This window comes from Odocoileus virginianus, chromosome 33 (assembly GCF_023699985.2).
Source record: "Odocoileus virginianus isolate 20LAN1187 ecotype Illinois chromosome 33, Ovbor_1.2, whole genome shotgun sequence".
Classification (NCBI taxonomy): Eukaryota; Metazoa; Chordata; class Mammalia; order Artiodactyla; family Cervidae; genus Odocoileus; species Odocoileus virginianus.
In genome coordinates, this window is record NC_069706.1 from 37,412,215 (window position 1) to 37,437,472 (window position 25,258).

General features: G+C 59.7%; 1 protein-coding gene across 2 annotated transcripts; it reads right to left on the reverse strand.

Moving 5' to 3' along the window:
- Nucleotides 1-24,208, reverse strand: SLC29A4 (solute carrier family 29 member 4). 2 transcript variants are annotated; one of them, XM_070460476.1, is made up of 11 exons: nucleotides 24,111-24,208; nucleotides 12,275-12,456; nucleotides 9,566-9,691; nucleotides 9,167-9,280; nucleotides 8,564-8,692; nucleotides 5,322-5,396; nucleotides 3,975-4,222; nucleotides 3,068-3,203; nucleotides 2,760-2,947; nucleotides 1,892-2,132; nucleotides 1-946 (listed from the first exon to the last, which is right to left on the reverse strand). In XM_070460476.1, exons 1-11 carry the CDS (start codon nucleotides 24,167-24,169, stop codon nucleotides 804-806), a joined length of 1,641 nt encoding a protein of 546 aa, XP_070316577.1. In that variant the 5' UTR covers nucleotides 24,170-24,208; the 3' UTR covers nucleotides 1-803. The 2 variants fall into 2 exon arrangements, with proteins under 2 accessions (XP_070316577.1, XP_070316578.1); XM_070460477.1 differs by lacking the exon at nucleotides 24,111-24,208 and adding an exon at nucleotides 16,012-16,269.
- Between the last annotated feature and the right edge of the window lie 1,050 nt (nucleotides 24,209-25,258).

Genomic DNA, 25,258 nt, shown 5'->3' on the forward strand with positions numbered 1-25,258 from the left:
TTGGAGGCGGAGGTGGGGCAGAGGCTCTGCCTTCATCTTTAATGGCCAGTGCGGTACAGTCAGTGGACAGACGCGTGGACGGGACCAGAGGGGGTGGGAGGGCGCCTGTCCTGCCCCTGGAGAAGTCCGCCGCTGGCAGGATGCTCCAGGAATCCCCCCAGCTCGGGGTGCTGAGCCAGCCTGGAGCTCTGGAGGGACTGCCCCCCACCCTCTTCTACTTGCCAGGGACCCCTGGGCACGTCTGTCCCTCCCTGGACAGGGCTCAAGGCCTAGGTTGGGGGTGTGACTCCAGCCAGGCTGTGGGCCCTGCTCATGGCCTTCAAACTGTGCCCTCTGGTATCACAGGTGGCTGGAGGAAACGGGGAGGTTGATCAGGCTCCCTGGGCAGACAGACCCCCAGGCCTGTGGCGTCAGGTGGGTACCAGGGTGCATGGAGGTGCTGGCGCGGCGTGGGCACACCCAGGCTGCAGCTCCCTCGTAGCAAAGGCATTTGCTGGGAACCCAGGGTTTGAGGACAGGGTGTGGGGGCAGGCCTGTGGGAGCGGGGTCCCCAGTGGAGGAGGTGCCGCCGACAGTGGGGACAGGGCCGTGGGGCCCTCAGAGCGGACCCAGCAGGGGTCGCGGGCTGGTGGTCTGCTCTCCCGAGGCGGGGGGATGGCTGTGAGTGACCCCACAGAGCGGCCTGCCAGACACGGGCAGGGGGTGGGGGCAGGCGGGAAACGGCGCGGGGACCACAGCCGCGTGCCCCCAGGCACTGCAGGCAGGAGTGGGCAGGGGGCCCGGCGGCCCTCCCTGGGTGGGGCTCAAAGGCCAGCAGGGAAGGAGGCGTTGGCGGCGGAGGGGCGCAGGCAGCTCCGGTGGGCATCCCGCGTGAGGCTGTAGGTGCAGTAGGCCACGGCCGAGCCCAGTGTCAGCCCCGTCATGTAGGACACGGTCATGGTGTTCCCTGCGGACAGGACCAGGCCTCAGCAGGAGGGGGCGGGGGACCCTGCGGGCCACCGCCGGCGCTAGAGCTGAAGCCCTGCTCCTGGGGGGTGAGGCAGTGACCACCACCAGCTCCCGCCGCCGCAGGGCTGCTCCCCCCTGACAGACCGCGCTGGGCGGCCCAGGCCTGGCCTGCTTCTTTCTCTCCAGCCTTCCTTTCTCTCCACCTTGTCATGGACGACCTGGGGTGTCCATTGGCCTCCCCGCAGGTCCCCTGACCACTCAGCCCCCTCTCTGTCTCACTTGACGACCGTCCAGCCTTCCTGCCCTGAGCAACAGGCCCAAACTTGGGAGTCCTTCTTGACCCCCGCCCCCAGCCCTTTCTCACGCTCCATCTCCCAATCCGTCAGCTGGCCCTGCAGGCCCCATGGTCAAAACAGATCCCGGAACCAGCCCTTTCTTCCAGGCTCCTCCCACCTCTTCAGGCCACCTTCCTGGCCCATGCCACCGCTTCTGCCCCCCGGGCCTTTGCACATGCTAGTCCCGCCACTGGCCCCTCACGCCTCCCTCCACGGCTCTGTTCAAGCCGCCTCCCCAGCGATGCCTTGCCAGACTTGCGCGGTGAGGCCCGACCCCGACTCCCCCATTTCATCACTGTTTTATCTTCCACCAGCACAGCACGCCTTTCTATCCTCTCTCGGTCAGCTCTGGACGGTCAACCCCATCAGCACAGGAACTGCTTCTATTGTCGCTGTGTCCCTGGAGCTCGTGGCAGGGGCTCATCAAGCCGTCGTGGGACGAATGAGGAAGGGGATTGACGGACATCCCAGCCTGCATGCTCCGAGCTGACTCGCCCCTGGGACCCAAACGCAGCTGCTTGCGGTGGGGCCTTGACTTCTACGGGCCTGGGTTTCCCTGCCTGGCGGTGGATAGTCTCACAAGGCAAGCGGGCCGAGGGGGGCCTTACCTGCCAGCTCCCGCTGCTTGGGGCCCACTTTGCCCGCCGCCAGGATCATGGGCACACTGCCGAAGTAGCCATTGCTGATGCCCATGAGGAGGGACAGGACGCAGGGCCAGGCCGGGTGGCGGAGGGCAGGTGTGCCGCTGGGGTAGACGCACAGGATGAAGAGGGGGATGAAGACCACGCGGAGGCAGGAGCAGGCCAGCAGGTGGGTGCCCCGCCAGTCCATGGGAAGCGCCGCCAGGATCTGCGGGGAGACGGACGTGTGGGCCCCGGCCTCTGCCCTCGCCTCTCCAGACCCACTCCTGTCCCTGGACGCTCCCGGCTCAGGCCGTGTCCCTGTCTTTATCAGTTTTTGTCCCCGAAAACCGACCAAACCCCTCATTATGGCGACACACAGGCCGTGCGGTGTGCTCAGCACTCAGCTAAACGCGACACGTGTCCTGCCACAGTCCTCACAATGCCCTCACCGGGCGGGCTCGCGACCCCGTCTGAGAACACGCGGCCCAGAGTCAGGCCCACCTGTGTTAACTTGTGGGAAGCGGCGGCAGCTGGACCCGCTAACTAAGCCTGGCTCGGAGTTTCTGAGACCTCCCTGCTGTGTGACCCCAGACAGATGACTCTCCCTCTCTGAGTCTTCTTTTAGAAAAGCCCAACTGGCTAGCCTGTTCTGGGTGCTCCTAAGCCCCTTGCGTGTCTGCACACCTGTGCTGCCGGAGACCCCCCCAGCCAGTGAGCCTGGGGCGGGGGCCACATGCCCTTCCTCTTGCCCCTGGCTGTGGTCTGATCCTTGGCTCAGTTCCTACCCTCCCCACCCGGAGCCACGTGCATCTTCAACTGGGGGCATGCTCCCCTCTCCCAGGGCGGGGCCCACCTTGCCCACGAAGTCGGAGAGGTTGAACACAGCCATCAGGAGGATGGGCAACCACTCGCCCAGGATGCAGTGGCGGATCTCGGACTCGAGACCCGGGAACAGGCACAGCGTGATGAAGTAGGTCACGGCGATGGAGAGCATGTCCGCCCAGATGACGCGGGCCACCACGTAGCGGTGCACGAGCAGGGCTGTGGGCAGCCGGCGGGGTCAGAGGGCGGCCAGCTCAGGGGCCCCTGCCCGCAGCCCGAGGGAGCACCCGCCCCGTCCCGCCCCGCGCGCAGACCCGACGCCTGGTCCGGCCGGCCCACCTCGGAAGGAGGGCCAGCTGCGCCTGATCCTTGGCCGAGGCACGTCGAAGCGCGTGTAGGCGCCCCCGCCCGTCACCTCGTGGGCCGGGCTGTCCTTTGGGGACCCGCCGTTGGCCAGCGCTGGGCCCTGGTGCTCCTGGAGGGAAGACGGAGGGGGCGGGGTTTGCGCGCAGGTCCGGAGGGCCCACTGCTTCCTGCTGTCCGGCAAACACGCCAGGCTCCTCCCTGCCGCCCAGCCTCTGGGCCTGCGCTCCCCTCTGCCCCCGACGCCCTTCCGGCCGCAAGGGTCAGGTCTCAGCCCAGAGTCATCCGGGGAAGTTCCCTGACCATCAAGGGGGCCCCAGCTTCTGACCTGGGCCTTGTCACAGGCCTCCCGTGGGCCAGTCTCTGGCTCACTGTTGTGTCCCCAGTCCAGGGCCCAGCGAGGGCGACTTGCTGGAACATTCTGGCTCTCCTTGCCCTGACCTCCTCGTGGCCGGCTCCCCGGCTCCCCTGTGCCTAGCCCCCACACCTGCCACCCCTGGGCCCTCCATGGGCTAAGCGGCCCTGCTGCCACCAGAGCGCACCCCAGACCCCAGGACGGCTCCGCGCGGACCTCAGGCCGCAGGTGTGGGCCATCACAGCCACGGGGACGCCCAGGCTGCAGGTGTGGTCCCTCACAGCGGGCGTGGGGGGGGTGTTAAGGACTCGGGGGCTGTCATACACAGAGGGGACTCAGGCCCCGGACAGGCGTGCCACCGAGGGATGGAACCGTGGTCCACGTGAGGAAGGACGGCCCGTGAGAAAGCGCCGCGGGCCACAGAAGGAGCTAGAGCTTGAGACGACAGCGGGATGGGGAACGCGGCTGGGACAGGGTGGCGGCCGTGCCCGGGGCCCCCAGACGCCCGCCCCCGACCTCTCGACTTACAAACTGCACGTCCTCGGCGGCCACGTCGTGGTGCACGCGGTAGCCGGCCCTGCGGCTCGGGCGGCAGTGGCGGGGCCGCGCCGTGTGGTAGAGCACGAAGCGGCTGCCCCGCACCAGCAGGTGCAGCAGGAAGCAGAGCAGCTCCAGGCCCGCGGAGACCAGGAAGAAGATGAGCGTGCCAGCCCTCTCGTCCGGCAGCAGCAGCTTGGTGAGGATGCGGCTCAGAGAGACCATCACTCCCGCCGTGCCTGCGGAGGAGGGGCCGTGACGCCGGCCCCGCCCCGCCCCGCCCGCCCCCAGCCCGGCCCCGCCCCGCCCCGCCCCACAAGCTAGCCGGCAGCCCTAAGACTTGCCCACAGGAGGCTTCCATGCAGACCGCCCCTCCCCGGCCCGCCGCCTGCTCACACCCCCTCCCGCCCCGCTGGAAGCATAAATGGAGTGCTTGCTCTGTGCCTAGCACCGTCCCGGCCTGAGGACACAGTGGGGATGATGCACACAGGCCCTTTCCTTATGAGGCTGGTGGGGAGAGACCCCCAAGGTCTCATAGAAGAACACCAGGATTTGGGGGTACAGGCAGAGACCTGGGCGGGGGAAGAGGGCGGGGATGAGCATCCCTGGCAGGGGGCTGGCATGAGCTCTGCGTATTTCTATCTGAGGAGCTGAAAGGAAGTGGTGGACTTCGAACCAGGTGGATGGGGGGTTCACAGCAGGCCAGGTACCTTCCTGGGGGCCCCTGCTGCTTGGGGCTGGGTGGAGGGTGGAGCTGCTGCTGTGTGGAGTGGGGGCACCGCATGAGGGGGTCAGCTGCCTGGACCGGGGGCTGGAGAGGAGGGATCAGCCGGAGGGCAGGCAGGCAGGCCCTCGCGACTTGTGGGAGGATGGGGTGTTGAGTAACTTTCAGATTGGGCGTGGGGATGCAGTTCACTGAGGCGGTGGGAAATGACATGGTGGGCTTGGGACAGTGAGTCTCAGATGCCAAGTGGTGGTGGCTCATGGGTCTAGGGCCGCGAGGAGAGCCTGGTGTTGAGGGACAGCCCTTGACATCATGTGTGTGGGTGTGTGCGGGCACGCACACGCACACACAGACACACAGCACACGCCTCACACAGGCGCTCCGAGACACTCCAGACCCACGCTCAGAGGGGCACCTGCGCCTCGCATCCCGGAGGACGGCACACCAAAGCGGCCACGCCCTTCACAGCCAGATTCCTGGGAGTCCCGCCCCTGCTTCCCGCCAGGCATGCCCACCCCAGGAGCCCAGGGCTCCTGAGCCCCACCTCAGTCCCAGGGAGAGGCTCCCGGAGCCCAGAAAGCCCAGCGCCCAGCCCTGGGTCTGCAGACACTCACTCTCTCCTGTCATCACCCCCTGCGTGTACCTCTTGGGCAGCATCCCCGTGTACCCGTAGAAGCTGGATTGCTGCACTTGAGAGAGAGAGAGAGTAGTGACCACTGAGACACCGCCTGTCACCTGTTCATCAGTTCAAGAACACTGTGTTGGCAAGAGCGTGGGGAAGGGACATGAACACCTCTGGGGGCAGACGGACCTGGTCCTACCACCGTGTGGGGTGTGGGGGAAACAGCATTGCCTGCTTTCCGTGTCCCCACCCTGGACTGGCCAGGCTCCCCCACCTCCTCTGGTCATTGACAGCCAAGCAGAAATGACACACATCACTCCTGGACCAGGCAGGAAAAGCCCACTTGGTCTTCCGGTCTTTTTCCCCGCAGGGGCAGCTACAGACAAGGCCACACAGGAGAGCCACCGTCAGTCCCAGTGAGTCTGGAAAGCCCCCAGGGACAGGCTGGACGTGCAGCAAGAGGCAGGAGTGAGACTGGTTCTGCGAAGCCACTGAGGCTTCTGCGCTCATTTGTCCCCAAGCATAACCTCTCTCCTCCTGACCAATAAGACAGAAGTGTAGGGGCTGCTCTGGTGGTCCAGTGGCCAAGGCTCCTTGCTCCCAATTCAGGGGGCCTGGGGTAGATCCCACCCGCCACAACTAAGCGCCGGTGCAGCCAAATATATATATATTTAAAGACAGAACTGCAGCAGTATCTAGGCAAAATAAAACCATGCTGGCTCACACCCTATCATCTAATGACTCCACGCCTAGAAGTAAACCCTGGAGCAGGACTGGCACATGAGGATCTCATGGTTGTCACCAGGATTTTTTAAAAAATAGAACAGACCTGTGTACAAAGCCTGGATTGAGAATATTATTTCACAAAGCCTTGATTTCATTTATAAACACACACACACACATTTGCTGGGTCATAATGTGAAATGCATTTCTTCATGGAAGTCATGATCAACAAAACTACTGGCCTGGGCCTTTGCAAACATCGCTGCCATGAAAGACAGAAAACTGACGCCACTTGGATTAAAGACACTACCAGTAATGCAGCACGTGGTCCTGCGTCAGAAAGACAAAAATTATAGAGGACATTATAGGAACAGTCTGTGAAATCTGAACATGGATTATAGATTTGATGACAGTGTATCAGTGTTCAATGTCCTGATTTGGGCAATTGTAGAGATGGGAATACCAGACCACCTGACCTGTCTCTTGAGAAACCTGTATGCAGGTCAGGAAGCAACAGTTAGAACTGGACATGGAACAGCAGACTGGTTCCAAATAGGAAAAGGAGAATGTCAAGGCTGTATATTGTCACCCTGCTTATTTAACTTATATGCAGAGTACATCACGAGAAACGCTGGGCTGGAGGAAGCACAAACTGGAATCAAGATTGCCGGGAGAAATATCAATAACCTCAGATATGCAGATGACACCACCCTTATGGCAGAGAGTGAAGAGGAACTAAAAAGCTTCTTGAAACCAGACTCAGAAGGAGAACCTCAGGAAATTCTATAAGGGCAAGAAGTACAAGCCCCTGGATCTGCGGCCCAAGAAAACACGTGCCATGCGCCGCCGGCTCAACAAGCATGAAGAGAACCTGAAGACCAAGAAGCAGCAGCGGAAGGAGCGGCTGTACCCCCTCCGGAAGTACGCAGTCAAGGCCTGAGCTTCCAGCTGTCAATAAAACAGACAGACCACTGAAAAAAAAAAAAATAAATAAAAAGCCTCTTGAGGAAAGTGAAAGAGGAGAGTGAAAAAGTTGGCTTAAAGCTCAACATTCAGAAAACTAAGATCATGGCATCCAGTCCCATCACTTCATGGCAAATAGATGGGGAGACAGTGGAAACAGTGTCAGACTTTATTTTTTGGACTCCAAAATCACTGCAGATGGTGATTGTAGCCATGAAATTAAAAGACGCTTACTCCTTGGAAGGAAAGTTATGACCAACCTAGACAGCATATTAAAAAGCAGAGACATTACTTTGCCAACAAAGGTTCATCTAGTCAAGGCTATGGTTTTTCCAGTGGTCATGTATGGATGTAAGAGTTAGACTGTGAAGAAGGCTAAGCACCGAAGAATTAATGCTTTTGAACTGTGGTGTTGGAGAAGACTCTTGAGAGTCCCTTGGATTGCAAGGAGATCTGACCAGTCCATCCTAAAGGAGATCAGTCCTGGGTGTTCATTGGAAGGACTGATGCTGAAGCTGAAACTCCAATACTTTAGCTACCTCATGTGAAGAGTTGACTCATTGGAAAAGACCCTGATGCTGGGAGGGATTGGGGGCAGGAGGAGAAGGGGACGACAGAGGATGAGATGGCTGGATGGCATCACTGAGTCGATGGGCATGTGTTTGAGTAAACTCCTGGAGTTTGTGATGGACAGGGAGGCCTGGTGTGCTGCGATTCATGGGGTCGCAAAGAGTCGGACACGACTGAGCGACTGAACTGAACTGAGACACGGTTCTAGGAGAAATGTCTTGGGTTTAACTGTTACTGTAGTGAAACGCCCTGAACCGTTAGTGTTAAGGCAAAAAGTGATGATGTCTGAAGTAACTCCTGAATGGTTTAAAGAGAAAACGTTCATTATTTTATATATATGTATTATTTATATTTATATGTTCATTATCTATATATATGTATGGGGAAATTTATATACACATCTGCTTTAGAAGTGGGGAAAAGACAGAGAAAGCCAGAGAAGGAAAGAAAGCATTCGCAGCAAAATGTTAACAACTGGGGAATCAAGGCGATAGTGAAGGGCAGGGAGGCCTGGCCTGCTGCCTCCATGGGATCAAAGAGCTGGATGTGACTCAGCGACCGAACAACAATACGAAGGTGACAGGTATATGCGAACTCATATTATTCTTGAAACTTTTCACAGGTGTGAAATAGTTTCAAAATAAAAAGCTTTTTTTAAAAAAATTGGAAAGCTACTGCCCGAGGGAAACAGTGACATGGAAATATGTGCCTGAGAGTTTGGGAAGCACAGTTTATGCCCGAGAAAACCAGGGCGGTGCCTTAATGTCCGCATGAGACTCCTGGGCGTGTGGACATGTGTGCGGGGGGTGCGCTCTGACACTGCATGCCCAGCGCACGCAGCCCTGTGGGTGTGCAGTGTGTGATGTGTGAAAGTGGATATGCCCGTGTGCATGTGGACACAGACCAGCCCTGAGCCTGGCTCACCCTGTATAACACGCCCCCGGCACACACTCAGCCCACGCCCGCCCCGGGACCTACCTGTGCAGCCGAAGGCCACGGTGCCCACGGCAGCCAGGTTGATGGCGTAAGCCTGGTCCCTAGAGAAGAGCTGCAGCCAAACGTCGCAGATGCTGATAAAGAGGAGGGGGCCCAGCGCTAAGAGGTAACCTGTGTGGGGAGAGGCCAGAGAGGGGAGCAGTGAGCGGTGGGCTGGGGGAGCCCCCTCTCCCCACACAGGGCCAGGTCTGAGGTGCTCTCTCTCTGCCGTTCCCCTTAGGACTGGGAGCGCAGGACATCTTAGAGGTTTCAGCAGTGCACCTGGAAGACTTCCTGGAGGAGGCGCCTTTTGAGCTGGACTTTGAAGCTGAATGTTACCATGGAGACACACGGGAGAGAAAATGCAGGGGAGAGCAGGGGCCCCGGGACACATGGGGGGCACACAGCAGCCTCCCCAGGTGTGGGCATCAGGCCAGCGTGTGCTGCACCCCACGAGCCCGACCCGGTTTTCATAGTGGAACTTGTGACATTCCTAGGAGGAGGCGCGCCCATCTTACAGACAAGGAGAGTGAAGTGCAGGGGATGGAGACGTGTGTGGTGGCCAGAGGGGACGGCTGGGAGCCGGGCGGGCAGTGGGCAGCGTACCCGCGGTGATCCTCGTGTGCAGGCTCAGTCTCTCCACCAGCGCGTTGTTCAGGAGCACGGCCACCAGCGCCACGAGGATGTAGGTGAGGCTCATGTCAAACACAATCGAGGTTCCTGCGGGCGGGAGGGGGACGCTGGGGGGGCAGCCGGGGCTCAGGGGAGCCCAGGCTCTGCACCTGCCCCCACAGAGCATTGCTTCCTCCCTCTGCCCCAAAGGGGCTAACAGCCCAGAGGGGATGAGGGGCTGCCCTGGGGTCAGGCAGCAACTCACAGCTGAGCTAGGGTTTGAAGAAAACGGGCCCTGGAGTGGGGTGCTGCCCGAAGGGTTTCTGGAGGGCAGCAGGCCCGAGCCGCGTGAGCAGGGCAGCGCGTGATGGCAGGACGCGGCTGGGGGCCCACCTGGGTACTTGTGATGCAGGTAGTCCACGTCGGTGATGAAGCTGTTGTAGGGCAGCAGGAAGCCCACGCCGGCCAGCAGCATCGCGAAGTAGATGGCGTGGTAGCGGTCGTCAGGCACCGGCTCCTCTGCCGACAAACCCAGACTCCGGGTGAGATGTGGACAGGCCCATGCATGGCCGCGGCCAGCACACTGAGGCTGCAGGCCACTGCCACGGGCACAGGCCACTGCCACGGGCACAGTGGACCACACCCCCCCATCGTGACCACCATCAGCGTGGCCACTCCTAATACTCAGCCACTGAAGCCATCATGACTGTGGGCACTCTCCATCCCTCTGGCCACAGCTGCCCACCACTGCCATCATGGCCAGCATCAAAAGTTACAAAACACCACAGCCGCTGTCACCATCATACCACCATCACGACAATCATCACTGTGCCGTGGCCCGTCCTCACCCTGGCCGCCGTCACCACGGCTGCCATCACCCCGGCTGCCATCCATCCCACAGCCGAGGGTGGCAAAGCCAACCATGCATCACGGCTACTGGCATCACCATCACAGCCACTAGGACCAGGGTCACCGGGCCACTGTCTACCCTCAAGGCCACTGCCACCCGAGTCATCACCATCGCGGCTACTAGATCGACAACCACCCACGCCACGACCAGAGCAACCCTCGCCACAGCCGCCATCCATCACCGAGAGACCACCACCTCCGTGACCCTCACCGCCGCTGTGACTCTCATCGTCATGGTCACTGGAGCGCCTGGCTGGACAGAACACTGAAATGGCTTTTTGCAGACTCAGTTCAGGGCCAGTTGGGTGGCAAGAACTAGTGGGGCTGAGACAGTGTTCTCTGGGAGGCTGTCTATGCTCCAAGTCCATGTATATGAGGCTGGTTCTCCTAGAGTTAGCGTTCTCATACCCAGGAACCACGGCGGAAGTGAGAGTGGACCAAATCACTATGACTTGTAGAGGTCCCCTAGCTAGGGATACTGATGCTTTCAAACTGGTGCTGGGAAGAGTTTTGAGAGTTGCTTGGACAGCAAGGAGATCAAACCAGCCAATCCTAAAGGAAATCAGTCCTGAATATTAATTGGAAGGACTGATGCTGAAGCTGAAGCTCCAATCCTTCAACCACCTGATGCAGACTGATTCAGAGCCGACTCACTGCAAAAGACCCTGATGCTGGGAAAGACTGAGGGAAGGAAGAGAAGGCGGCGACAGAGGATGAGATGGTTGGATGGCATCATTGACTCGACGGACATGAGTTTGAACAGACTCTGAGAGATGGTAAAAGACAGGGAAACCTGGTGTGCTGAAGTCCATGGGGTGGCAAAGAGTCGGACACAACTGAATGAACAACGGCAAGATGTTCGCTTCCCACCCCATGTCTCCAGGCTCCGCTGGTGCAGGAGGCTGCGTTCCAAAGGGCGGGATGGTTCCACCCCGAGACACAGTGATCGTGCAGAGGACGGGGTTGCTGTGCCAACTGTGGGGGGTAGGGGGTGCTGATCCTGACCATCATGGGGACATCCGGGTGCTCCCACGTGTGGGTCTGGAAGATGGGAGATTCCTTATGGCCTCTCTCAGGACATCCGCTCCCTGTGATACAGTCCATGGCAAACGACACCAACCCAAGTCTAGCAGGACTCCTAGTGCTCCAGAGCCTTCAGGACAAGAGCCCTGACCAACTAAGGTGCTGGTGGAGGGCACCGGGAATATGGGGTGGGGGGTGGGAGAAAGTAGTTATAAATACCAGCTATAGCCATGTGACTAGCCAGACAGGACTGACTGTTCGAGCATTTCTTATTTTGATATGAACATGTGTGTGTATATGTGTTAGGGCTTCCCTGGTGGCACAGACGGTAAAGAATCTGCCTGCAATGCAGGAGACCTGGGTTCGATCCCTGGATCGGGAAGATCCCCTGGAGAAGAGAATGGCAACCCACTCCAGTATTCTTGCCTGGGGAACTCCATGGACAGAGAAGACTGGCGGGCTACAGTAATCAAATGCTCTTATTTTATTCACTTTCTCACCCCTGTATCATCTAACATAAGGTGTGTTCGTAACAGTTAACTCTGCATCTCAGTATTTAAGTTTCAGGGAGCTAAGAAGAGGTGTGAACATCAACGCACAAGGACTTTGCACCCCCTGGGGAAAGGGTTAGTGTGTTTCCCTGACTTGCCCAAGATCCCTGAGCAGACAGAGATAGGAGCTCTTTGGAACCCAAATCTGCCTGACTCCAGACCTGCACGCTGCCCACTCTGCAAGCCTGCCCTATTTCCTTCACCGAGGGAACCTGAGGCTCAGAGAGGTGAGGTCCTTGCTCTAGGACACACGGTCAGGTAGTAAACAGGGTCCTTGAATTGCACATCAGTCCTCTTTCCAGGTACTTCACTGAAGTGAAGCAAGGCTGGCTCAGGCCAATGAATGTGGCCAACATAACATACGTCGCCTGCAGACGGAAGTCTGCACATGGGTCAGTGCACCTTAAGTCCACATTAAGAGGGCGGCTTCCCTGAACACACCTGGACACACGGCGTCGGGGAAGGCACTGGGGCCGTGGGCTCCTCCGTCACCACAGCAGGTCTAATCCATCCTGACCAGTGCTGGCTCCTGGGCTCAGTGATCCCCCCACCGAGGTTCCCCATCCCAGGAAGGCTCGGGAGGACTCCCAAGGCCGACCCTCCGCTGCCCCTCACTCACCAGAGTCGGCGAAAATCGGGATGCCCCTGGTCCTACTGCCCTGGGCCTGCGTGGCTCCGGCCACCGCCTCCTCCAGGTGGCCGCCGTCAAAGCTGAAGCTCATCACCAGGCTCCCGTGTGGCGTGCTCGCCACGCTGGCCTCCCGGGGGCGCTGGCTGCCCACTGAGCCCATGGCGGCCGCGCTGCAGAGAAAGCAAAGGAGGCCGGATGGGGAGCCCGGGAGAGGACCCCCCCACTGCCCTGCTGCCAGGCCTGCACCCCACAGGGCCTTCCATCCTATTCATCCCATCCTTTTTTTTTCCCTCTTTTTCCTTTTTTTGCCATGCCACACGGCTTATGTGGTCTTAGCTCCCTGCCCAGGGATTGAACCTGGGCCCTCGGCAGTGAAACTGCAGAGTCCTCATCCTGCCCATCTTGAAACACTGTGCTGGATGCAAACCTAAGCGGACACGTGATGTCATGTGACTTGTGTCTTAAGATGCTCCCTGGCTGCAGCAGGGAGCAAGACTGGAGGACTGCATGAAGGCGGCGGCGGTGGGTACAGTTGAGGGGGAAACAGATGCGCTGGTGGGGGAGGGATGGTTTGAGCACTCTGTGTACCAGTGCAGCACTCGAGTGTCCCATGAACCACTGCCCTCTGGGAGGAGGTTCCAACATCCACTCATTTGACGGCTGATGAAAATGGACGTGACTGGGTGAACAGCTCCTCTGCCCCGCCACCCCCGTCTCACAGGCAGTGAGCAGTGGGGCCTAAACCTGGACCCAGGCCTGTGGGTCCCCGAGCCACCACGGCCCACGTACTGGGGCCAGCGACATGAGGTGGCAGGAGGTCCTTCCTCTCCTGCTCTCGCCTCAGTTCCAATCTGTATCTTTGGAGGAAAGGAGCTAACTGATCCCAGTGGAGGTGGTTGTTCAGTCCCTCAGTCGTGTCTGACTCTTTGCGACCCCATGGGCTGCAGCATGCCAGGCTCCCCTGTCCTTCACCATCTCCCGGAGTTTGTTCAAACTCATGTCCATTGCATCGGTGATGCCAGCCAACCACCTCATCCTCTGTCACCCCCTTTTCCTCCTGCCCTCAATCTTTCCCAGCATCAGGGTCTTTTCCAGTGAGTTGGCTGTTCCCATCAGGTGGCCAAAGTATTGGAGTTTCAGCTTCAGCATCAGTCCTTCCAAAGAATATTCAAGACATTTCCTTTAGGATGGACTGATTTGAACTCCTCGCTGTCCAAGGGACTCTCAAGAGTCTTCTCCAGCACCACTGGAGAAGTTGGGTGTCTAGCTTTTTTCCCTAAAATACTGACCAGTTTGTTTTTGTAACAACCTTTAATCATTTATCTGACTGCCAAGAGGATACACACCCATTGTAAGGAACGGAGACAAAGATGAGATGTGGCAGCATCGGGCACTGAGTGTGGCACCCCTACTTCTTGATTCCCCCTCCCCCCGGAGCACGAGTCGGGGAACCCACGGAAGAAGCGGGGAGAGGGACCGCTTCCCGAGGGACCCCCGTGCCCGAAGCCGCTCTGATTCTCCTGAGCTTGGCCCATGGCCACGCCCACCCCCACCTCTGCCGAGTTCATCTTTCCTCCAGCAGCCCAGCTGCAGTCTACCTGCTCCCAGCCTCCCCTGGGCTTCCCCCACTTCTTTGCTCCTCATAGAGAGTTTTAGTTGGGGTCTGAGAGTCTGGAGCCTTCTTTGCTTCCAGGTGGGTCCTGGGGAAATTCTGTCCCTGCCAGCTGAGGGCTGACCGGCAGATGGGTACCCAGGAGCAATGTGTGTGTGGGGGGGTGTCCAAGAAGCCAAGTGTGACCCCTCCTCCAGGCTCAGCCTAGGACCTCCTGCCACATCCGGAGCTGGGGGGCTGAACGGGATTCAGGACGGAGCTCAGCCTGGGGGTGAATGGCTGTGGCCCTGGGCAGGGTCCTGCACAGAAGGCTTGGACACCCTGGGTCCCCCAGCCACCCAGCCTCCCAGACGGGCCCAGGGCAGGGGTGGGCTGCAGCGCGGCGGTCTGTAACGACAAGCACCCCTCCCTCCAACCCTGGAGGATGTCCACCTCCAACCCCCTGGCCTGTGTTCCCGAGACAGACGCGGTGCCCAGGACACGCCCGGCCTCTGCACTGAGGTTTCCGCCTAGCTGAGAGGCCACGCCACCCAGGAGGCAGACGTGCTCCGCATGGAGCCAGGAGGCCACCCCGCTGTTCCCAGACGCCCTGCGGGTGAGACAGGCAGCTGCCACTCACACTGCCTGGGCCGCTGTGCCCACATGCTCCTCCAGGCCCCCTCCTGGGAGGTGCTCAGTGGCCCCAGGACCCCCGGTGTGACCTCCCATGTTGGCAGGGCAAGGGGGGCTGGCTGGAGGGGGCTGCCCCCTGTCTCCTGGGCTGCAGGCCTCCAAGCCGACCCTCCAGAGCCCCCCACGCCCAGCTCCACTCCACACAGGCAGCCCGGGGCCTAGCTCTTCCCCCGGCCCCTCCTCCTCGGGGTCCCGCTTTAATTAAACTTTATGGACAGGGCACAGGGGTCTTCTCCCTACCCCAGCAGTCCTGAAGGTCCCCACTTCGCAGAAAGAGACGGAGGCACAGAGAGCCGGGTTCAGGGGCCACAAAGCATGTGCTGGAGCCCTGCCAGGCCGACCGCCTTTGGCCCCCCCCCCCCCCCATTTCAGAGGCAACTGAGTTCTAACTGCGCCCTCAGGGCACTGTGAAGGCTCCGGGTGTGTGAACCCCATGGCCAGGCCGACCCGTCTCAGGGGCTGCGCTCTAGCCGGAGGGCATAGGGAGCCTGGGATCCGCTTGGAAAGCCAGCCGGCTAGTCCCCCTGGGGCCTCAGGCCCCTGTGAGCCCCTGGCCCTGGCTGGCTGGACGCCCTTGGATGGCCCTGCCCCGGACCCCCTATCGGAGCCAGCTTCTAAGTTCCCTACTGCTCTTTCCCCAGCCAGGCCTCCCCGACTGGCCGAAAGTCCTCCCTGCTGGTTCTGCCCAACAGGAAAGTGGGTTTCGAGACCCTCGGGCAACCCCCCCCGCCTGGAGCGCGGGTAGGAGGCAGGCGGGAACGCACCGGCCCAGGCGCCACAGGCGCACGCTGGCCCGGGGTGCCTGGCCCCGCCCCTGGCCCCTGGCCCCTGGCCTTGGTGCTGCAGTGCCCCCACCCCCGGCTCCCTCGGCGAGACCAGCCCCACAACAACGCAGTCGGTTCGCAGGCCGGCGCTCCTGGGCGAAGGACAGACGGTAGGACCCCTGGGAGGTGACCTCTGGGCGCAGGCCCCACCTCTTTCAGCCGCTCTCCCGAGAGCTGGGAGGGGGCGGGCAGGGGGTAGGGGCGCGGTGGGGCGGAGGAACTTCCAGGGAGGAACTTCAGCTGGAAGGATGCTGGGGTGTGCCCGGGGAGGAGGTGGCGCCCGGCCCGGTAGGGCCTGGAGCCGCCGGCCACTCTCCGCTTCCCGGGTCTGGGTCCTGCGCTCGCAGAGGGGCTGGTGGCGGGCTGGCCCGGTCCGGAGGCTGGACAGGGTGCGCGTGGGAGCCCGCTCATCCCGGGATGGGGTGGGAGGATGAGGGTCTCGGGGTCCCCGGGGTCACGCGCCCGCGCCCCTAGACTCGGCGGCCGGAGCTGGCGCGGAGTGGGGGGGGGGGGGGAGCACGGAGCCGGGCCGCGCGCGCCTCAGACAAAGGCTCCGACAGGTTCCTGCGTCCCGGCCGGCCAGCGCCCCGCCCGCCGCCCCGGCGATGGCCGCTTACCTCAGTCCGGTCGGGTCTGGGGGTGGTGGGGGGGGTCCTCGGGGCGTCCGGCCCCGCCCGCGCCCGACGTCCCCGCGCCGGGACCCCTGGGCGCCCGCGCCCGGGCCCACTGCGTCCCGCTCCCCGCACCCAGCCGCGGGCCCGGCGCGGCCGGCGTCCTCCGCGGGTCCCGGTCCCCCGGCCCCCGGGTCGGCGAGCGCGTCCGGGGGGCGCAGCAGCCGCGGCGAGCACAGCGGGGGACCCCGCGCTCCGCCCCGGCCCGCCCCCCGCGCGGAGCCCCGCCCCTTCCCCTCCTCCCTCCCCTCCCCCGCCCTCCGAGCCCGCGGGGAGGGGGAGGGGCGGAGACTGAGGTCTGCACCCGCCCCCCCCGTGCCCTCGGGGTGACCTGTGGCTGATCTGGCTACCACTGCCCATGCCCACCTCCGCGCCTGGGTGCCCAGTCCCACTCCCCTCCCCATCTCCCCCTTCCCCGTTCACCTCCCCCAACTCCGGTGCCCTCGCCTGGGAGGCCTGTGGTGCTTGAAGAGTGGGTGGGACAGGTCACCGGGTGACCAGATTCAAGTTCTGAAGGATGAGTAGGAGCCTCCGAGCAGGAGATCCTGTGCATTCCAGACAGGTCTGGGGGCTTCTGCAGCCTCGGTCCCCACTCCTGCCCCGGGGTCCCCTTGCTCACTGCTTGGGATCAGACAGCTGAGGAGGCGGCTTACTGTCTTGGAGCCTCAGTTTGCTCCCAGGGGGGTGGACTTAGAACTCCCCGGGGCTGTTGGTCCCGCGCGCCGCTCTGGGAGCCTCCCTTTGCTCACGTGTGACCTGGGAGGAGCCCACCGTGCCTGGGAGATGGGAGGGAAGGTTCCTTGTCAGGAGAGGCGTCCAACCTCAAGGCGGGGAGAGGTGGCAGGTGGATGAACCTGCCCGTCGGAAGCCCCCGACTCAGGGCTGAGCCCCCCAAGGAAGAATCCACGCAGGTGCCTGGCAGACACCCTGCCAAGTTCCCACCTGGATGCCTTCCCCTCACTTCCCACCAGACTAGCCGCTCCTGTCTGGTGACCCACCTCTGGTGAGCAGAGGGTGGGCTGGGAGACAGGGCCAGTTGCTCAAAGTCATTAATCTCAGCGTTAATGAGCCTGGTGTCTCCCAGCGCTCTAGAGCTTTGAAAGGGCCAATGCAGGAGGCCGTGGTGGAGCTGCCCTGGTGCAAGGAAAAATTATTTGGTGCCTGTGAGACACTGTTCCAGGTGCAGAGAGCCCATCAGGGTCCCTGCCCCCATGGCGTTTCGCAGGCAGTTAGCAAGTGCAATTATTTCTGGAAGCTTCAAATGCCTGGAAGACAGAGGGAGACAGTGATGGGAGAGACAATGGCGGCTGCCTTCCGGGGGTGGGTGGGTGTCCTTGTCTAGCGGTCAGGGAAGCCCACTCTGAGAAGGTGACACTGGACCAGAGAGACTGGCCCCTGGTGGGGAGCTTTGTGGGAAGCGTGCTCTGGGCGGAGGGACCAGCCAGGGCACAGTCCCGAGGCCAGAAAACCTCATTCTATTCAAGAACAGAAAGAAGGCCAGTGTACCTGGAGCAGAGAAAGTGAGAAGCCACTCTGGGGGGAAGAAGGGGGGCAGAGGGCAGAAACCAGCCTGAGGCGTCCTGTTGGAGCGTCTTATTTCTTTATTTTGGCCACACCGAACAGCATGTGGGATCTTAGTTCCCTGATCAGGTATCAAACCCACATCCCCTGCAGTGGAAGCAAGGGGTCCTAACTGCTGGACTGCCAGGAAAGTCCCTGGAGTGTTTTAGTAGGAGGGGGTTTTTAAGCCTAGATTCCTGGGGTAGGAATTGGAACAATCCTCCTGGAAAGTAAATTGGCTTAAAAAAGATGCCTTTGATTTGGAAAATCTAGCCTAAGGAAATAATTCTAAAAATACAGAAAAGGCTTTCTGTACAAAAACATTCACCATAATAGCCAGAAGAGAAGATAAGGAATATTCATCATGGTGGGAGACAAATGACATGATTGTTATATTTGAAAAAAAACGAACAAAACTAGTGGAATAATTTGTCACCACTAGGATGTACCGTTTAACGTGGAAACGGGCCATGTGAAAGCAAGTGACATATAAACAGGAAGTGGGAAGAAATACAAAAGATACTTTGCACTTTGTGGCCAAAATTGGAAAAGCTGGATAAAATGATTTTCTGGGAAAATAAAAATGAGCAGACAAACTGCCATCAAATGAGAAATCAGATCTAAATAGAACATTTACTGGAGAAGAAATAGAGAATTTTGTTAAAGAACTACGTCTTTTCTGCTCCCAAACCACAGGTGTGGGCAGTTTCACAAAATTACGGAATTCTACCCAACCTTTAAAGAACAGAGAGCCACAGTGCAATGTCATCCTTTCAGAGCACAGGGAAAAAGAAAGACCGTTGTAAATCTGAAGAAGGTTTCTCTAGGAAAATAATAGGCGAGTCTCACCTGTGAATATCAACATAACACCCTAAATAAAATATTACCAAATAGCGATTGCTTCTGAGAAAGGAGATGGTGGGGGCGGGATCAGAGAAAGGACACTGATTTTTTTACTGTCCCCTCTTGTACACTGAATTTTTTAACATTACTTGGACAAGCCCGATACACAGTTTGCACACAGTATATTTATTCTGCATAGAGGAAAGACTATAAGGAAATGAAGCAAAATGTTAAACTGTGGTCGCCATTGAAGGTGAGGACTGGAGAGGCATCATCATCTCTATTTTTCTGACTTTTTTTTTTTTTTTTGGTTATGCTGCAGGGCACACAGGATCCTAGTTCCCTGACCAGGTTTCCTGTGGGTGGAAGCCCAGAGTCCTAACCACCGGCCCTCCAGGAACGTCCTCGCCTTTTCTATTTGCTGAGAAAAGTTTCATTTTGCTAAGACACGGGAGAGACTTCAGGGTTTAGATGAGGGCCGAGGTCTGGGAGGGTGACTGATGTTGCCCGTGTCCAGAGGACCTTAGCAGGAGCTGGCGATATCGTGGGGGTGGTCAGGGCTGTGTCGTGGGGGCTCCAATGGGCCTGGGAGAGGCGGATGCATTTGAATAGGGCTCGGAATTGAGAGGGCCCAGGCCACTGCCACAGCTTGCCGCATCAGGACCCTTCCTCAGGGCCAGTCCAGCCACGAGCTCCGCAGGGCTCATGTGAAAGCCACACACGCCTCCTGTCTAGGCCGCTGGCCTGGGGAGGGTGTCTGCCACGCCGCATGGCCGTGGCTGTGGTCACTGAAGCGCTGGCTCGCCCTGTGCCCCTGCCCTGCTCTTGAATGTCTCCCAGCCGCGCACCCTGCCGTGGGCCTCACGCCCAGGGGCCTTGCTTTACCCTCAGAGGGAGCTAGGAAGACTTCCTCTCCCCCCGGGGACCCTCAGCCCTCAGCAGCTGGCGAGAGCTCGGCCCCCCCGCTGTGTGGGCCGAGGCCACTCACCGCCTCTCTGTCTCGCCTGGAAAAGGAGAACCGGAAGGACTGTTGTGAGGAGTAAAAGACATGGCCCTCTTCACCAGGGAGGGGGCCTGACGCTTGCTAAGACCTCAGTGCACATTCACAGGCATCCTTCCCTGCGTCCCCCAGCTGCCCTGCGCCGGAGGCCCTACCGTCGTCCCCATTCTACCTGCGAGCAGAGACCCGGAGAGGCCCCCAGCCATCGGGCAGGGCCGAGTCTTTGGCTCTGCCTGCTGAGTGCTCGGGGGCAAGTGGCAGACCCGGGAAAGTGTTCTCGGTGGGTGAGGCCCGGGGCCTGGCCCGCCGTCACTGCCGACGACACCCCAGCCTCGCGGACGGCAGCAGAGACCCTGCTCGTCGATGCCTGTCCTCCCGTCCCTGTGAGCGGCCTTCCCTTGGAGAAGCGCCCTCTGCCAGGCTGCAAAGCGCAGCCAATTAAGGCCTCCTGGAGCAAGCAGGTGACGGGCTGTGGCAGGGGCCGAGGGAGGGGCCCGCCATCACCCTGTTCTGTCACCCAGGCTCATGGAGGCGGCGACTGGCGCAGGGAGAGGGTGGGGTGGGGTCTGCTCCGTGCCCCAGAGTGACCAGGGGCTGCCACCGTCGGGGACCAAGGCCTGCACTCAGCAGGTGCTGGGCGCTGCTCTCAGGGGCCTCAGCAGCTCCTCCCAAAGTCACCGCTGAGTGGGATCCTACCAGGGCCTCCTCCCAGCTCGCTAGGCAGATAGAGCGAGCTTCCTGAAAGCCGTCCTGCTCATACTAACTCTCCCGTGACCTCTCAGGGTCTGCAGGGGTCACGCCCAGAGCCCAGAGTGTTCTGACCCCAGCTGACCCTCCCTGTAATCTTCCCCACACACGTGTGACGAATGGGTGGGAAGGTGGGTGGGCTAGTGGGTTCTGTCCCAGCCGTAGAGCTTTGGCTCAGCTGTTCACCCAATCTGATATAATTGTTTTAAAACTGCTGTGGTGTCCTGTGTATCAAATTATAATCCATTCCACTATTAATAGGTAAAAGCTGCATCCACACATCTCTCAGCGCTGCGCTGAGGAACAAGGTCCCTATGATTTTTAGAAGCTCTCTAGTCTAATAGAGAAAGTCTGAGATGCCCGCTTTTAAGATTCTTAGAAGCCTTTTCATCTAGCTGAGAGTTTCAAGCCACTACCTTAAATATTTCTTTTAAAAAAAATATTTCTTAAAAAAAATTATTTATTTACTGGTGGCGCTAGGTCTTAGTTGAGACATACAGTATTTTTGATCTCAGTTGCAGCATGTAGGATCTTTTAGTTACAGTATGTGGGATCTAGTTCCCTAACCAGGGATCAGACTGGGGCCCTCTGCCTTGGGAGTACAGAGTCTTAGCCCTTGGGCCACCAGGGAAGTCCCCTTAAATATTTCTTAACCATATCGTTTACCCCTGACAATGGTACTTTGAAATTTTGCTTGACCCAAGACCATGTTTTGTTGGCAGTACTCTACATTCGATCTTTCACAAGGGTGATGGCTTTCCTGGAGGCTCTTGGGCTTGTTCCTGCTGGCCCATCTAACCAACTCTCCAGGTGGGTGCCCTTGTGCACGAATCTCAGGGGAGGCACTTCGGGCCCAAGGCGGATGTTTCAGAATAACTCCCACCATTGCAGTGACAACAGCTACCAGCCTGCCCGCTCACTGTCCATCCCTTCCCAGGGAGTAGGTGCCTCCTGGACCACCATGGCCCCCCACGAGACTCCGTGTGGGAGTAATGTGCTCAAGCCAAAGACCAGCGGGTGTATTAGGGTATTTTCCTGTCCCCTCCAGCTATAGAGTGAGCTTGGTTGGTTTGTTTGGAGGGAGGGACTCAAGTAAATCTCAAAAATAAATGTCCACAAAAAGGCAGATACAGATTTTATGCATAATAGTAGAACCTGCAAACAGCCTGGGGCCTTGCAAGGGAAGATGGTTAAACAGACTGTGTCCCAGCCCTACCATAGAATACTACTCAGGAGTGAAAAGGAACACGCTGCTGCTGCCCCCAGTGACTGGATGAACATCAAGTGCAGTTATGCTGAGTGGAAAAGACAGACACGGGAAAGATAGGTGCAGAACTCTTATCATGTGGGTCCATTCACATGAAATTCTAGAATAGACAAGATGAATCCAGGGTAATCCAGTCAATGCTAACCCTTGGGGAGGGGGAGGGGGAGGCATCAGGGTGAGCAATGCTCTCTGTTTTGATAGAGATTTGGCTAATCCAACATGTCCATCTGTCAAATCTCAGCAAATGTTCACTTTAGATTCGTGCCTTCCACTGTTGGTAAATTTTGTCTGAAAAATCCCCAAATATTGACCTCTAGCTGCCACTCTGCAGGTGTGGGGGCAAAGTGTCCTGGTGTCTGCAGTTGGCTTTGAACTGCATTGAAGGAAGGTGGGTTGCTAGGAGAAGAGGGGGTGGAGAGCTGGACTCTCAGAGTGGATTTCAGGCAGGCTCCTCTGGGGGGGCCTCTGGGGGTCCCCGGCATGACTCTTCTGACTCTTCCTTATGTTGAAAATGTTTGCAATGACATGTCGGGATGCGGGGTGAGGGGAGCGGAGAAGGAGCCCATGGTGCACCCCGCCCCATCCCTGCGAGGGCTGTTCCAGTCCATCTGCTTCCCGCAGAGCCCAAACCTAATTTATTCCCAACTTATTAACTTAAAGCCCATTAGAATCTTCCCATCGACCGGGACATGCAGCCAAGAGTCAGGCAGAGACCGGCAGGAGGGGCTGGGGAGGGAGAAGCAGACAGAGACCCCCCACCCCGGACAGAGGCTGGGTGCTGACCTGGGTCTGCCAGCTGCTGCGCTGGGCAGGGCTGGGCCTCCGCAGATGGTGGAGGGATGAGGGTCTCCCCCGGGGGCACCTCCCCTCTCACCTCTTCTCATTCATACAGGGACCGGGGAGTCCCCTGTGAGGGCTGGGGAAGCCAGTGGGGCAGTGGGGAGGCTCGGATGAGGGAACAGAGGGTCTTATAACCATGACCCTGCTCACAGCCACACCACACACGAGCCGGAGTCCACGCTCACAGTGACCCCAGGACAAGGTGGTGTTGGTCACCTCAGGTCAGGCGCCGGAACCAGGCTTCTGACCCAGGCGGAAAGGCCCCCTGGGCTGGCCGGGACCCCCAGCCCGAGTCTTGCCGGCATCACACCCCGGGACACAGGCCGCTCACCCTTGCCTGTGCTCTGCGTTCGAGCATCGTGGTGTCAACTTGGAGAAAATGAGACGCAACCCTCTGGGCTAAAAAGGCAACTTGAATAAATAAAACCCCAGGATTCTCTCCTAGGAGGGCAGGGACGGCGTGTGTGGTGCTGAGCAGCCCAGGGTTTGGGGGGGTGGCACTGACAGCTAGCGCTGGGAGCCGGTCCTAGGCCAAGGTCATTGCTCAGATCCTCGCAGTGAGTCTAGGAGGGGAGGGCCCAGCTCAGAGAGGCCGGCTGCCTCGCCCAAGTCACAGAGCAAGGCCAGGCTGATAGTGTCCCTCCTCAGCCTCCCCTGCCTGTCCTGGGCGGGGCACGCTGCTCCCCAGAACCCCCCAGACCCCTAGGGCTGGAGGTCAGAGGTAGGCACACCAGGGGCCAGGTTTCCGGGACTGGGGCCCCGAGCCAGCAGTGGCATCTTGGGGTCCGCCCCTCAGGACACCCCAGGCCAGGCAGTGAGCGGGCATAAAGGCTCCCCTGCGCCCTGCTGGAGGCTGGCCAGGGTGGCGGCAGCTGCTGGCCGGGTTCCAGAAGCTTTGAGCTGGAAGAGCTCTTCATTACAGCCGCTGAGGACGGTGGGGGATGGAAGCCTCGGGGGACCCTGGGCTGGTTGCCGCACCCGAGCTCTGATCTCCACCTCCTGCAGCTCCGAACCTGCCCCACGACGCTCCCACCCACCCTGGACTGTCCACCCCCTAGCCCCTCCCTTGAGGTCCCAGCCACACCCAATTTCCCGAGGCTTCCCCTCCCCCAACAACGAGGCGATTCTTTTTTGCCCAAGCTTTTGCCCACCTAGTTCCCTCCACCCCCATCCACACACGCCCCTCCCCATCCTGCCAGCTCCTATCCACCCACGAAGGCTCAGTACCGCTGTCCCCCGCACACGGAACCTCCCCCGGGCTTGGACCTGTCGGGGGGCGACCCTGAGCACTCACTGGGGGTCACCAGACCCTCACGGCCTCTGAAGGAAGGCCCAAGGACACCCCAGTATACAGATGGGGGTGAGGCCCAGGGGAGGGAAGGCGTTTGCCCAAGGTCGAACATTTGCCCAAGCTGAGAGGCCTCGAGGAGTCAGCCCATCTCTGAGCCTCGGGGCCTGGCCTGGAGAAGGTCTGGGTCAGTGAAAGGGTCTGGGTGAACCAGCTACCACTGGGGTTGGGGACAGGGCCCTGGGGCCACCAAGCTGACCCCAGAGGAAGGCAGACAGGGAGGCCAGACTCCCAGATCCCTGGGTTCCTAGAGCACCCAAACGATGGTTCACATCTGGCTCTCTTGCCGTCAACATGCCCATTTCACAGATGAGGAAACAGGTGTCACACGCTGGCCCGAGTTTTCCCAGCCAGGTTCTGGGGAGTGGCAGGAAAATGGCCCCGAATGGCCGACGCTCCTGGCCACGCCTGGCCCACGCCTGGCCTTACCTGGAGCTTACCTGGGACTTTGCTGTGCTCTCTCTGAGGCCTCTCCACCGTGGAGTCGGAATTTGCTCATCAGACACGCGGCGCGAAGGAGCCTTTGTACTCTCTATTTACAAGAGGAGCCTTGTGAGCAAATTAGCAGGGTAACCAGGGAAATGTTTGGCTTCCGTGGGTGGGAGTTGGAGCCATCTGTTCCCATGTGCTGAGAAAACACCCGAGCAGTCAGTCTCTGGGGCCGCCGTGCCCAGCAGAGCCATTCAGGGTGCCCGGGGCTGCGGGCTGCGTGCGCCCTAGGATGCGCCCCCAGCCTCTCAGGACCTGCCCCGGTAAAGCTGAGGGGCCCCGTCTGGCGCTGGGACTCCTGAAGGCTTCCTGCCTGCCTCCCTCGTCCTTGCCGTGTAGACGAGCCCCCCCAGCAGGAGGAGGCTGCCAGCCGTGAGGATGACAGAGTCGGCCTCCCCGGCACCAGACTTTGGGGTTGGATCTACCATGGCACTCTTGTTCCCGAGCTGAAAATAGCTGCATTGTCTCCTCTGATTATAAAGATGATAATTTGCCGATCCAGAAAAGTCAACCAAGCAAGGTACACCTCTCCTTGGGTGGATGGGTTATCCGTCCAGGAGAACATCTGTCTAGACTGCTCTCTAAGCAGTGTTGGAGGGGGCTGGGTCCCTGTAAGGGGAGGCGGGGCGGGGTCATTGACTAGGATGTTTCAGAGATGGAAATAGAGATGGGGGAGATGCAGAGACAGGGAGGGATTTACTGATACCACCCTCATCCCCTTGTTAAGGCTCCCAGAGACCGTGGCCTGTGGCACAGGGCTCCCCGCCCCATGCCTCGTCGTCGTCCCCGCTCGGGAGAGCAGAGGGGTAGATTTGAGCCTCTGTGTGCGTGAGTGCTGTCGTTCAGTCACGTCAAACTCTGCGACCCCCTGGACTGTAGCCCACCAGGCTCCTCTGTCCAGGCAGGAATACTGGAGTGGGTCACCATACCCTCCTCCAGAGGATCCTCCCGACCCAGGGATCGAACCTGTGTCTCATGTCTCCTGCACTAGCAGGCAGATTCTTTACCACTGAGCCCCTGGGAAGCCTGGGTTTGAGCCTTGCCATCAGACAAATCTGGGTTTGACTTGAGTCTTCCACCTCCCAGCCGTGGGACCTGT